Here is a 14,192-nt window from a genome sequence, read left to right on the forward strand (position 1 = left end):
AGAAAAAAAAATCTAACCAGCTTAGAATGGGGCGAGAATTGATGTAGCAGGAAATTTTCTGTTAAAAAGACCAAAGCAACCACCCACTATGTCTCAAAACATGTTAGAATCATGTTTTAGTTACTGTTCTGTTGCTGTGATGAAATACCATGGCCAGGCAATTTACAGAAGGAAAGCATTCAATTGGGGGCTTGCTTACAGTTTCAGAGGTTAGTCCATGATCACCATGGTAGGGAGCATGGCGGCAAGCAGACAGGTAGAGTACTGGAGAGTAGCTAAGAGCTTACACATCCTGATCTGCAGGCAGCAGGCAGAAAGAAAGAGGGAGAAAGACAGAGACACAGAAGGATTGGAGGGGTTGGGCCTGGTGTGGGCTTTTGAGACTTCAAAACCCATCCCCCAGTGACACACCTTCACCAACAATGCCACAACTCCCACAACTCCTAATCCTTCCTAATAAGTCTACGAACTAGTGACCAAGCACTCGAACATATGAACCTATGGGGATCATTCTCATCCAAACCACCAAAAAATCACCTGTGGGCTTTTATGAAAAAATAGAGCTTATGGGGCTGACAAGATGGCTCACAGTTAAAAGCATGTACGACTTTTGCAGAGGATCCATGTTTGGCTCCCAGTGCCCATGTTGGATGACTTACAATCACCTCTAACTCCAGCTCCAGGGGATCTGATGCTTCTGGCCTCTGTGAGCACCTGCACTCATGTACATATTGTCACACAGACACACAAAATCACATAATCAAAAACAAAGTAAATCTTAAATAAATAGTGGACTTAACATTTTTTACAAGATTGAGCAACAGTAAGTAGATTTATTCTTTCTCTTCAAACAGAAACGGGTGGTGGTGGTGGTGGTGGTGGTGGTGGTGGTGGTGGTGGTGGTTACACAAAACAGTTCTCCTTTGACACTCAGTAACAGGTGGTAGCATAGCTTGCCCCCCAAACAAAAGGCAATCAGTTCTTTCCAGCTATGTAGGTTTTATAAATGTCACAGATTGTCAAGGAGGTTGAAGGAAAGTGACCATGAGAGAGAAACAGAATATTTTTAGAGATTGAACTTCTTGGAGATGAAAAATAGAGTATCTGGAATAGCATTACAGAAGAAGGGATCAGCAGCCTTGACCCTGTCAATAGCAACATCCAAACTGTGCCACAAAGAAGAAAGAAACATTTTAAAAAGCAAAAGCAAACCAGTAGGTATATAGGGCCAGATTAAATAGTATTTATTTTATATGTGTGTGTATGTGTTTGTGTGTTTGTGTATGTGTGTGTGTGTATGTATGTATATGTGTGCTTATATGTTTGTAGCCTCTAGAAAAGGTAAAATAGACTTGACACAAATCATAGTCAAAATGTTTCCACAGCTGAAGAAGATACATCTAGTTGTCTATTGCTATCTAACAAATGATTCCAGAATTTACTGTCTTAAACAAAATACTGTTCTCTTCTACTTGTCTGTGTGGCATAACTGGGCCTTGTAACCCAGGGAGTCTCTCATGGTAGTAGATCAGGTATGGGCTGCAACTTACAGTTGTTTTAAAAGACTTGACTAGGGGAGAACGTACTCTCAAGATCATTTATCTGCCTAAGGCAGGATTAATTTTATCCTGGATTATTAACATGAGGGTCTTAGCTTCCCTTTTAGCCAGGTTGCCCACAGTTCTGGACTGATGGGTCTTTCCATAGGGGCAGCTCACAGTTCCCTCCTTAGAATGAATAAGCAAGAAGAGCCAAAGAAAGTGTGTTGGCAGGACAGAAGTTTTTTGACCTAATCTCAGAAGTGATTTATCAGTTTCATCATGTTGTTTTGTGAGAGTGTGAGTATGTGCACGTGCATGCATGCATGTAGAGGCCAGAAAACCTTGGATATTGTTCATTAGGAGCTGTTCACCTTATTTTGTGAGACAGTGTTTTCTCATTGAGATCTGGGGCTTGTTGATTAGGCTAGACTAGCTGGTTAGCGAACCCCAGATCTACTTGTTCCCATCTTCCTAGTGCTAGGATTACAGATGTGTATCATCAACCAGACTTCTTACGTTAGTATTCCAGGTCAAACTCAGGCCTATAGTTGGACATTTCTTTCCCACCCACCAATTCCCAAATAACCACTCAGAGGCTTAATCCCAGGCTTATTACTAGCTAGCTCTTACACTTAAATTAACTCATATCTGTGTATTGCTCCGTGGCTCATGGCTGTACCTGTCCTCTACCATATTTTGCTTCCTGGGCAGCTGTCTCTCCTGACTCTGCTCTCCTTCTTCCCATTATTCTCAGTTTGGCTTTCCTGCCTAACTTCTTGCCCAGCTACCGACCTATCAGTTTTTTATTAACCAATGAGAGTAATACATATTCATAGTGTAGCAAAGGATTGTTCTACAGCACAGGCTGTCATGCTTCAGTAGCATTTTATGGTCAGAGCTGTCTCCCCAGCCTTCAAGTTGTTTATTAAAGCAAGCTGGAGAGCTGGGTCAGTGCTTAAGTGCACTGGCTGCTCTTCCAAGGACCTGGATTTGATTTCCGGAACATTCATGGCAGTTCAGAACTGCTATTCTGAGGGGGATCTGATGTATTCTTCTGGCCTCTGTGGATACTTCATGCATGTGGTGCACAGATGTTCATGCAGGCAAACTACCCACACACATAAAATAAAAATAAAGGTTATAAAGCTTTAATAAAAGCAAGTCAATAGGTTTAGCCAAATGTAGGGAGTGGGTTTTGGCATAAAGATTCAAGTACCATGAGGCAGAAATCATTGGGAGCTTGTTTGGAAGTTATCTACCATAAAAACTATAAATTCAGAGTATAAAGAAGTAAACTCCAAATAGAAGAGACAAAGAAAACCATGTTAAGGCACATTATAAAGAGTTAAAAACCATTAATAAAGAGAATAATATTAAAAGAGTTTTAGAAGAGAAATGACGTATTACTCATAAGAAAACAGAACAACTGCATAGTTTTCCTGCAGATTGGAGGCGGAACATCTTCAAAGCAATGAAAGAAGTTCTTTAGCCAAAGCACTCTATTATTTATTTATTTATTATTGCTATTTACAAATTTTTACTTATTTTGAGACACGATCTCTTTACATGGTCCTGGCTGTCCTGGAACTCACAGAGATCACTTGCCTCTGCCAAGTGCTGGGATGTGGTATGTGCCACCACCACACAGCTAAATATCCTTTTAAAGACCTTTACAGATCAAAAGGGAGGAAAGGGCTAAGACCTCCTGACTAGCAGAGACATGCTAAGAGATTTGAAAGGAGATTTCATACAGAAGGTATACCAGATGAAATCTCAGATCTACAAAGGCAGAGTGAAGAGTAAATGGTAAGTATATGGGTATCACGTCTTCTTTATGTTTTAAAGATAGCTACACTGTTCTTAGAACACATATGAAAGGGACTTCACTAAGACAAATAATGGAAGGGAAGTGCAAGTAAATATAAAGTTTATGGACTGCCTGTGAACTAGTATATTCTTAAAGCCACAATGTATAAACATGTCCGACTGTGTAAATAATGTAAGCTGTAGAACATGCAGGAAAAACACAGAAAACAAAGGTTAGATTACATGCAAATTGGAAAGTTAAATAAATACTCAATTCAAAAGAGTCAAGAAGAAAAATAAGTAATGAGACAGAATTAAGGGAAAAAAAAAATCTCGTGAGTACCTGCAGGCACATTCTGGAGTTCAGAAGAGAACCTTTGGTGTCAGGCTCACCTTTCAGCTTGTTTGAGACAAGTTCTCTTGATGTTTGTCACTGTGTGGAGCAGGCGTGGTGGCCCTGTCTCCGCCTTCCGCCTTGCTGTGGGAACACTGGCTTGCAGGTCTGCTCCTGGCCTGCTTCCTGTGTGTTCTGGAGATTGGAACTTGTGTGCTGAAGGCTTTACCTGCTGAGCCAGCTCCCCAGCCCAGACAAACTGGATTTGAATATACAGCTAGCAGTTGGAAATGTAGCCTATCCACATGGGCACTGAGAAGTAAAGTACTTAAAGAACCTCAAATGAGAATTGAGAGATTACATCAAAAGACCAAATGTGTATATTGCTTATAAGAAACCCACTTTAAGGATACCGTTAGAAAAAAATTAAAACAATATTTATCAAAAGAGGGCTAGGTTAGCTGTATTTTTTTTTTTGGTTTTTTTTGAGACAGGGTTTCTCTGTGTAGCTTTTCGCCTTTTCCTGGAACTCACTTGGTAGCCCAGGCTGGCCTCGAACTCACAGAGATCTGCCTGGCTCTGCCTCCTGAGTGCTGGGATTAAAGGCGTGCGCCACCACCGCCCGGCTGGTTAGCTGTATTAATGTCAAAGATTTCAGAGTGTGGGATATTATATACAATAAGAGAGACAGTACTTAAGGGTAATTGAGTTATTTCATTAAAGGAGATATAGCAATCCTATGTCTATAAAAATGAAAAATCCTGAAAGGAAAAGAGCAAATCATAATTTTAGTTAGACTTTAGTATTCCTGCTTATATCTTTTTACAAAAGAAATAATAAATCAATAAGGATATAGAAAGACATGAACCATATAAGTAATCAACTTGCCTTCTTTGAGAAGTATGGGACATTTCATCAAGGAATTACATAATGTATATTCCTTTAAAATACTACATTCATTTTTGTTGATGTAGATTGTATTTTGGGCTATAAAAAAAGTCTCTATAAATAAAGCTTGAAATGATAGAAAGTACACTTTTTGACCATAAAAGGATTTTGCTAAAATAGAAAACAGAAATAAATTGAGATTGTGACACAGTCCTGTAGCCCCAAGTTGTTGGGAGACAGGGAAGGAGTTCTTGAGCCCAGGAGTTCAAGGCCAGTCGAAGTGACGTAGTAAGCCATCTCTACTACTGACAAACAAAACACCACTCCAGGAGGGATAGTCAGTCATTTAGAAATGAAATAAACACTTAAAAGGAATTAGTTTTTTTTTTTAAAGAAGAAAACATAAGGAAAACTAGGTGTACATGTGAGAGACAGACAGAGAGACACAGACAGACAGACAGACTGACTGAAGAATGAACCCCAGGGTTTCATGTGTGCCAGGCAAACACTCTACCACTGACCCATTTTCCCAGCCTACTTTTACCTTTGTGTGTGTGTGTGTGTGTACATATTAATATGTGTGGACCAGTATTTAGAAAGAAATTTATAACATTAAATGACATGTTAAAAATGTTTGGAATGAAATTGAAAGGTATCATTATGTGTCCTATAGGTAAGAGGATAATAAAAAATATGATTAACTGATTAACTTTATGCCCATAAGTTTAATAATTTAGAGGAAATAAACAAGTTCTTAAAAACAGATTAGCAGAGCTCACTCAAAAAAAAAAAAAAATTGATGTGCTTAGGGATGTGGTTTGGTGGTAGATCACTTGGTCCTGGGTTTTATCTCCAGTACCAAGAAATGAAAAAGGTACCTGGAACATTCCCATGTAGTGTGAAGACACCGAGTTTATGGTTTAAAGCCTTCCTTCAGGAAACTCCAGACCCAGGGAGCTTCTCTAGAAGTTCCAGCCAATGCTTTTCAAAACCATGTGTTTGGGTGTTCTTTGCCTTCATTTTCATGTATGTCTGTCCACCATGTTCACGCCTGTTGATGGTTGTTTTTTTCTTTATTCTTTTGGCTCTTTGAGGGGGCCTACCACCCAGCTCCCAAATAAATAACACAGACGCTTATTCTTACAAATGCCCAGCCTTGCCTTGGCTTGTTTCTAGTCAGCTTTTCTTAAATTATCCTGTGTGACTTGCCTCTGGGCTTTTTCCTTTTCTTGCTTTTGTAGTTTTACCTTCACTCGTATTCTTGCTGACTGGGGTGGCTGGCCTCTTCTCACTCCTTGATCTCATTGCTTCATCCTAGATTTCTCCTTATGTTTATCCTCTCTGCCTGCCAGCCCACCTATCCTTTCTCCTGCCTTGCTATTGGCTGTTCAGCTCTTTATTAGACCATCAGGTGTTTTAGACCGGCAAAGTAACACAGCTTCACAGAGTTAAACAAATGCAGCATAAAGGAATGCAAGACATCTTTGCATCATTAAAAAAATATTCCACAGCATAAACAAATGTAAAATAATATTCTACAAAACATGCCTGGTGCTGGAGGTAGATGGTTGTGAGCCCCCGTGTAGTTGCTGGGAGCTGAAGCTGACTCCTCTGTAAGAGCAGCCAGTGCTCTTAACCGGTGAGCCATCATTCCAGCCTCAGACATTTATGAAAGAGACTTACCAGAAGGTAGAAATGGAGGTGGTGCATCTGATGAACTGAGAACAGGGATGAACTGATAGGAAGCTGAAATTACCCAGAATTCACTTCAGAACAAAAGTCCTTGAGACTGTTTTATAAAAATAGACAGAAGGTGGGCATAGTGTCTCACACCTTTAATCCTAGCCCTAAGGAGGAAGTGACAGGAGGATCTGTGAGTTTGAGGACAGCCTGGTCTACAGAGCAAGTTCCAGGGTAGCCAGGGCTACACCTGCACAGTGAGAACCTGTCTCAAACAAACAGTAGAAAAATTCTTAGAGTTTTCATTGAGTGAGATCTCGAAGTGTGGGGGAAAGGATAATGTATTGTGACTAAGTAAAATTTAGACTTAGGATGCAAGGTTGAGTTAACATTTGAAAAACTAGTCTATGTAATTAATTGTCTTCACAAACCTCTGAACCCAAAGCCCTCCCCTCATCGCCGTGGTCACTGTCTTCGAACAGGGCCTGGGAGGACATGACAGTTCTAAGCAGTATGAGCACTGAATTTTAGACTCTTCCTGACTTTCAACTCCTACGCACACTACTCCCTGAGGTACTCACCCTGGGTGATAACTTGGTCAACTCTCAATCAAGGAACAGTTCTTGGTTCCTTTCTGTCCTTCCAGTTAACAAAAGGGCTTTGGGTTCAGAGGTTTGGGGAGGAGAATTTAACAGGACTTGAGTTATAGGGAAAGTGTTAGGGACGGCAAGGCCAACTCCTAGTTTCCTGCTTGTGTAGAAACTCAAGAGAAATAGAATAGAAACTGGAGGGAGATGTCAAGAGGGGGAGCATAGGTACTCACTGCCAGGCAGTGTAGGGTGAGAGGACCAGGGATCTCAAAAGGACCAGATACTTTATTAGTCACTTTTGTGTGAAGTCTGAGTAGCCTGGTGGAGGCCGAAGGAACATGGCCTCATTAACAAAGGGGCATTGTTTTCATAGAAGCAACATCCACAAGAAGTTCTGAAATGACTTTTAATTCAGATTGCAGTGTTGAGTTTATTAGTGATAATGACAGAGTCCACTTTGGTTACCTCAGGGCAGGTTGTAGTACATCAGTTCCAAATGATCTTACACAGGGTTTTACTGCCTTAGGACAAACCTTCCCTCTCTATGCGAGTAAAATCACCTCAGTCCATAACAAGACAGTAAAAAAGTATATTGAGATGGGTAACCTGGTTACCTTCTGATTTTCCAGTGGCTTCTCAACCAGTTCATTGCTGATGTGATTGCTAGTGCTCTACAGTGTCTGTCACCTTTACATACTTCTCCAGACCATTCTCACTCACTACTGACTGAATATAGATCTATTTAGAAATGTCTGGTCCTTGTGTTGGGAAGAGATGTGTGAGCAGTATCTCTAGTTTTCAGTGTATGGCGTTGGTCGTCTGTATCAACTTCCATATTTTATGAGAAGATAGTTGAACCATCTCTTTGTTCCACCTCCTTCCCTCCTGAATTCTCCTTCCTCCTCCCATTCCTAATTTTGCTCAGCTCAAGTATGTCATACACCTTGAAATTTAGAGTGTTTGATTGTTGTTAATACTGGAAATATTGAGAGAAAATACAGGCACCATTAGTTTTTTTGGCCTGTAACCAGACAGAAATAGCCCAATGTTTGACATTTCGTGTGTGTCTATGTTTCCTCGGAATGAAAATTGGTAATTTTAACAGCATTGTTTGAGGGGATTAAAATAAAAATTTCAATCGATCACTAATTTTGTCCCCTTAAAAAATAGGGTCTCCTGTGCCACTATAACCTGAGCCCACGGACTCGTGTTTACTGTGAACTCTTTCCGAGGCAATTTCTTTTTCCTTTCCCCTGCCTCCCTCCCCCCTCCCTCCCCCTCCCTCCTCCCTCCCTCCCTCCCTCCTTCCCTGTGGACTGAACCTTGGGCCTTTTTACCACTAAGCTACAGCCATAGCCTCCAATTTCTATATTTTAAAGAATAGATGCATGCCTTGAGTGCAATAACTTTGTCTATTAAATTACTCTGTTGCTACAAAATATAAATACAATTCTCTTCTGGATTACTTTTCAGTGGGTACATTCTTCTAAGTACCAAGTATGTTGCCTTTTCTTTAAAAAACAACAGCAGCAGCAACAACAACAAGAAGAAGCAGCCAGAAAATACTGACTGGCTGGCAATACTAAACACCTGAATTCTAATTTTCTTATACCTAAACTTGCCGTGTAATTACACTGAATTGTTTTTAGAAACAGCCCTGGCTCTTCCAAGTTAGGCCTCTGTAAAAATATTTTCTGATGTCCTCAGTGGATCCCAATAATAGAAGATAATTATGCATGAGGGAAGCCAATAGATTTTTACCAAAAGTGCTCTAGAAACACAAGGCCAACAGCTCTGCCACGGGGATACATCCCAGCTCTCAAATTTTAAGACAAGTACAGAGACGCTTAGGAAAACAGCTGGAGATACTTTGTAATTAAAATAATTTATTCACATGTGTGAATGTCCATGTTCTGCACACGTGTGAGTACCATGGTGGAGGTCACCATGGTGGAGGGTCAAAAGACAGTCTGTGGAGGCCATTCTGATATGTGGGTCCCAGGAATTGAACTGGGTTGTCAGGCTTGGTAGTTAGTACCTTTTCCCACCAAACATCTCTCTGGCCCAAATGGAGATTTTTGTTGAAAAAGGTTCTTTGTGGTGTGCAGAAGATACAGGGGGGTGGAACAAAGTCTAAGTTTTAAGTGGATGTGAGTTAAGTTTTAAGGCATCCCATTTTATCAAAAATTTTGAGGGTAGCTGTAATAGTGGGAACTAGAGATTATTTGAGATAAAGGTTCAGAGGCCCATTGCCAAGTGATTTAAACCATAAAAACCACAGAGGAACTTACCGGTGTCCTGGTTCTTTTAGCACTTTATTAGTGTGGGTGCATTAAATTGGTAACATAATGCAGTGTATGTTTTGAAAGTAAAAGTAGATGTATAGTGGACTTAACATGTAGGAATTGAGTTCCCATTCACCGATAGTCAGAGTCCAGAAAAGGAGCTGTGGCCCTCTTCCTTTAGTCTGTCTCATTTCTCAGTTGCCTCATAATGGACCTCACAACAGTAGAATAATGTTTAAATATATGCATTTGTTTTTACACAAAATGGTGCCTTATATAAGTTCAAATGAACAGCTGTCTTTCATAATGCTTAGATTGTTTCTTTTCTGCAGTTTTTCTTACAGGCCATTGAAGGGTAAGTTTAACTGAATGGGATTGTTTTTTGCTTGTTTGCCATTTATACTGGATTTAGAACCTTTTTCTAGAAAAGGGTATTTGATTGTATTGAACTGGTTATTAGAAAACATGAATATACATTGTAATGTTTAGAAAGCTGCTGTGTATGAGTGCTTATTTGGTTTCTGTTTTTAGGAATGGTATTCTCATTCACATCCTATTTTGTTTCCCCCAGTTGTGGCAATTTACGATTATACAAAAGACAAGGAAGATGAGCTGTCCTTTCAGGAGGGGGCCATTATTTATGTCATCAAGAAGAATGACGATGGTTGGTATGAGGGAGTTATGAATGGAGTGACTGGGCTCTTCCCTGGGAATTACGTTGAGTCCATCATGCACTATTCGGAGTAAAGCTCAGCACAGCCGTGCTTTCCTTGCAGGAGGTCAGGTCTTCCCAGATTAACTAGAGGCCCTGGGAATTTCTTCCCAGTGAGACAAATGAAACATACAAATGAAGTTACTTCTTTTATTACTATGTTTTGGTTCATCCCCTAGTATTCAAAACAAAACATCAAAGCCAAGTCTGAACAAATGGATCGTCTTGCTGTCATTTGTCCGATGCTGTCTGGGTTGAAAATGTGACCATTTCCCAATCTATAGACGGCATCACAACATAAACATGTAGCTAGAACAAACCAGAGCAAGACTGGCTTGAGAAAAAAGTCTGGGATCTTTCTCAGGAATCCTGTACACCCTTGGATTTCTCTTCCTGCAGAATCTGTGATGTTGGGTGTTCACTGCCTCAGTCTTGGGGTTAGCCTCGTGGCCAGATGGACACCCTTGCCCCCCCTTACTTTCTTCCACTATATGGAGAGGAAGGAACCAGTGTTTAAATACCATGTTTAACTACTTTTTGATTGTTTCAAAGGCTGTTTTTCTTTAACACTGTAAATCCTGTGTTCTCTTAGCACTGGAGTGTGCTCGGTGAGTTACTGAACTCCCTTGCATCCTGTCCTGTTTGTAGATTTTAAGGATGACATAATGTGAAAGTCTCCAAACATTCCCAGGGCTAACAGTCACCACAGTTTGATTTTAATGCACTGTTGCATGAGACTGCATTGCCAATAACAGCCGGTTTGTGAAATGTGGTAGGTGCTTGTACTGAGGTGGGTGTGTGAAGTTGGACACGAGGGTTCCTAAGGCTTGGAAGGGAAGAGCTCCAGCCTTTCACCTTAGGTGCTGCTTCTGGGAGTAGGACTAGGAAGTCAGACCAGCTCTTGCTGTACTTTGGATACTTAAAACATTTTTTCCTCCTTTTAAAAAGAGACTAGTTGTCAGGTCTCTGGACAGTCACTGGATAGGGAACGACAGGCTGCTACTGTGCTGTGGACCGTTATCAATGGCAGTGTTAGCCGATGCTGAATCGTTTTTATTCTCTCAGCTGTAGAAAAGTCAAGTCTCCTGATTTGAAGTGATTGGACTCTAAAGTAGACACTCCTAGTCAGAATCTGAACCTTGGGATTCAGACTAGAGGGTAGTGGCAGAGACGAGGACAGAATACTTACCACTCGACACTGAGGAGAATCAGTGTGATGTGGAAATGATTGGCATCTCCCTCATTCACAATTAGTTTAAATTCAGTGTTTATATGTCTGGTGGCTTTAATAATCACTTCTGTAGTTAGTATAAGAAATACTTGGGGAAAAAAAGATAGGTGTTGCTGCCCTATAGGTGAATACCATGGTGATGGGCGAGTTTGTATTTAGGCTCAAAGCTCCAGTGTGGATTCTTATCAGTCCAGTGAGTTGGCCAGAATGAATCTGGCTGGGTAACTTCACCTGAAGAATGAAAAGGAAGAGGAAGCAATAGCTGTCTGTAATTCAGATGCAGGCCTTGAACATGCTGGTTAGTGATGCTAGAAGAATTTGGTTGAAAACTGAACAAGTGTTGTAGATGTGAAAAGCAGATCGTACAGGCAGAAGTGAACTCCACTTAGAGATCTGTTATCTGAGCCTGAGGCGTCACTGTGTAACTGAGACCCAAACAGTTTCCTTCCCAAGACTTTTTTTGCTTCAAAGTTGCAGTTGTTTGTTTCAGACATGGTGTTCCTCCCCTCTAGCCTCCCAGTACGAGGATTACAAGCAGGAGCCACTACGCTAGGCAGCAGGCCCCCCCTCCCTTTTGATGACATCACACATCAGCTGTCATACTGTAGATTTTTCGTCAACACTTTGGATTCATCTTTAACTTGCTTCTAGTACCCTTTCTACTTCATGCTTTGTTAGGTGTCTTGACTATCTTCAGGATATGTCCCTGAATGTCCTCTGAGCCTTTAGCTCCATTATGGACCCAGCAAGACTGTATATGAACATGTTTAACTTGGCTTGTATTGGTACATGGAAACTTTTGAAAATAGTTGCACTAATTATTTATTTAAGTTGCCTTTTGCTGAGTGAGCTTAGTGGATGTATAAGACGATGTTTGGAAACCCAGCAAATAACTAGCTTGTATTGTATAGTTACAGAAACAGCTGGTGGTGGACACAGCTTACCTTCTGGACCCCTGCTGAACTGGGGTTTGCAGAATACACTAGTGATATACTTTGTGCTGAAGACTTGCACTGGGGGTAGTAATCCATGGGCCAGCTGATTCCTCCACTTGTATTCATGAGTACTGATGTGATTTTAGAAAAACAAAAACCACTGTCTGTTGGCTTTTCTTTCATTTTTTTTTTAAAATTTCAGTGTTGAATTCTATAAATTGTCTTGGAAGGATACTCTGTAACAATGAGCCAGGCCTAGAGTAATTGGAGACTTTTAATGTATGTAATATTTTGTAGATTGCATGCTGTTAATACTGTGAGGTTATCTCCTGTTTTATTGTAAAATTGCCCATTTATTTGCCCATAAACTAAAATATGATCAATACTAAGAATTTTAAACGAATGTTGAAACTTAGGTGACCAGTAAGCAACTGCTTTACCAGGACACAGGTGCTCTGAGGGCGCTATCTTTCCTGAAATGTCTGATCCTGTGGACAGTTCCTTTACCCTTGGGGGGGGCAGGACTGGACATTTGTCTCTTTTTTGCTATTAATATTTGAAGGTCCATGGATCTGAGTGAAAATACCTTCTTGTGTTTGACCTTATAGCTAAGGCAAATTAGAAGCAAAAACAGTGCCAATGTTTGAAATCTAGACCAAGAGATTTCAGCCTGCTGTGTTTGGAATAAATATGAACTTTTTAAGATGTCTCCTACAGTATTTTCCTTTTGGCTACTTCCTTCTGTCTTCCTAAGAGGTACCTGCTGTTCCCGTTTTGGGGTGGGTACAGGACTGCTGCTTTTGCTGTTCCTAAAAGCCACTGGGGTGACACTTCATCCCTCCTTTCCATCCCCGTCCTGCTGCTGTGTACGCCCAGCTGGAGACTGGCTTGTGTGTCTTTACAGTCTGCGGTTGAGTTGGACTCTACCCGTTTTCTGTTGATAAAGAGGATTCTTACGGATGGGGCATCACAGTGATAGCTCACTTGTTTTCCAGTTTCTATGTTCTTTAAAGGTCCTCCCGCAGCATAACTCTTGCTTTACCTTTATTACCTTCTCTCTTACGGAGAGAACATGGTGTGTCCTGAAGACCGCCTTGACTTCTGGAAAGGGCTTTGGTGAAGAAATAAATGGTAGGTTGACTGCCAAATCTTTGAAATGAATGGGAGCCGTTCACTTCTGAATAGCTTTGGCCAAGAACTCCTAATGGGTGTGGAGCTGACATTTCCCTAACACTGTTTACTTGGTATCTTAGAATTTTGGAACTAATAAGCTTTAAAGATGTTTTTCCAGTCTCACTTTAACGATGGGGTTGATGCTTTGTTTCAGATAAACAGCTAGTTAGCTCTTGACTCAGTTCAGTCTTTTCTCCACTGTACCAAATGTAATTCAATGTGCTGTATTTTTCTTTAGAAATCATGAGTTCTTGTTCTCAGGACTATACTTGAAAAGATATGCCATGTTTTTGATAAATAACCACCCAAGTATTCATTTGCTTCAAGTTTAAGTACAACCTGAGTGGAAATAATCTTCATTTACCCTTCTAAAACTTCATTCGTAAACACCTTTCCATAAAGCTGTGTGTAGCAAGAAGGCATTGTATTTAGTTCTACCCTGGCAGGAGCAGATCAGAGCACAGCACAGCACAGCCTTACAGAGTCACTAAATGGAGGCATCGAGCTTGGCTAGCTAAGTTTACGTTATGCTCTTTGTTTTATTGAGAATCTCTATTTAAAAAAAATCAACAAATGAAATGACAAGGCCTAGCTGTGTAAATGACCCTTGCTAATGTTAAAGTTTTTGTAAGGAAAATAAAAAGCTTATTTTCACATTAAACTCAAGCCTCTTTTGCACGTTTGGAATTCTATGGAAAAGCAGTTTTTAATCATATTTTGTGTCCGTGTACCTTTTTTTCTTAACAAAATGGTTTACAAAAAGAATGTAAACAATTTATGATCTGGCCAGTCACACTTTATAGCTCCCAGAGAGTGGGCGGGTACTGAGTAAAAAAAACATTCAGGCAACTTGAGTGGGCAAGTGTGCCAGTATCATTCCTTCTGTGCGCCATTGAGCACCTCCAGATGAGTGAGGGACATTCACTTAATTTTTAAATTGTATTTGGAATTATTGCTGTGTACTAAGAACTTGACCCAAATAAAAATCACACGAAGTATATTCCAGTGTCTTGCAGA

At 40.5% G+C, this 14,192-nt stretch overlaps 1 protein-coding gene across 36 annotated transcripts in view; it reads left to right on the forward strand.

Annotated features, from left to right (window-relative positions):
• Positions 1–14,175, forward strand: part of Abi2 (abl interactor 2) — a 94,468-nt gene extending 80,293 nt beyond the window's left edge. For all 36 annotated transcript variants that reach the window (XM_052749609.1, XM_052749608.1, XM_052749617.1 and 33 more), the window contains one exon: positions 9,696–14,175. In XM_052749609.1, coding sequence (XP_052605569.1) covers positions 9,696–9,871 — 176 coding nt within the window. In that variant the 3' untranslated portion in view covers positions 9,872–14,175. The remainder of the gene's footprint in view (positions 1–9,695) is intronic.
• The last annotated feature ends 17 nt before the right edge of the window (positions 14,176–14,192 follow it).

The sequence above is a fragment of the Peromyscus californicus genome, unplaced genomic scaffold (genome assembly GCF_007827085.1).
Source record: "Peromyscus californicus insignis strain IS unplaced genomic scaffold, ASM782708v3 Scaffold_21__1_contigs__length_65335640, whole genome shotgun sequence".
NCBI classification, from domain to species: domain Eukaryota; kingdom Metazoa; phylum Chordata; class Mammalia; order Rodentia; family Cricetidae; genus Peromyscus; species Peromyscus californicus.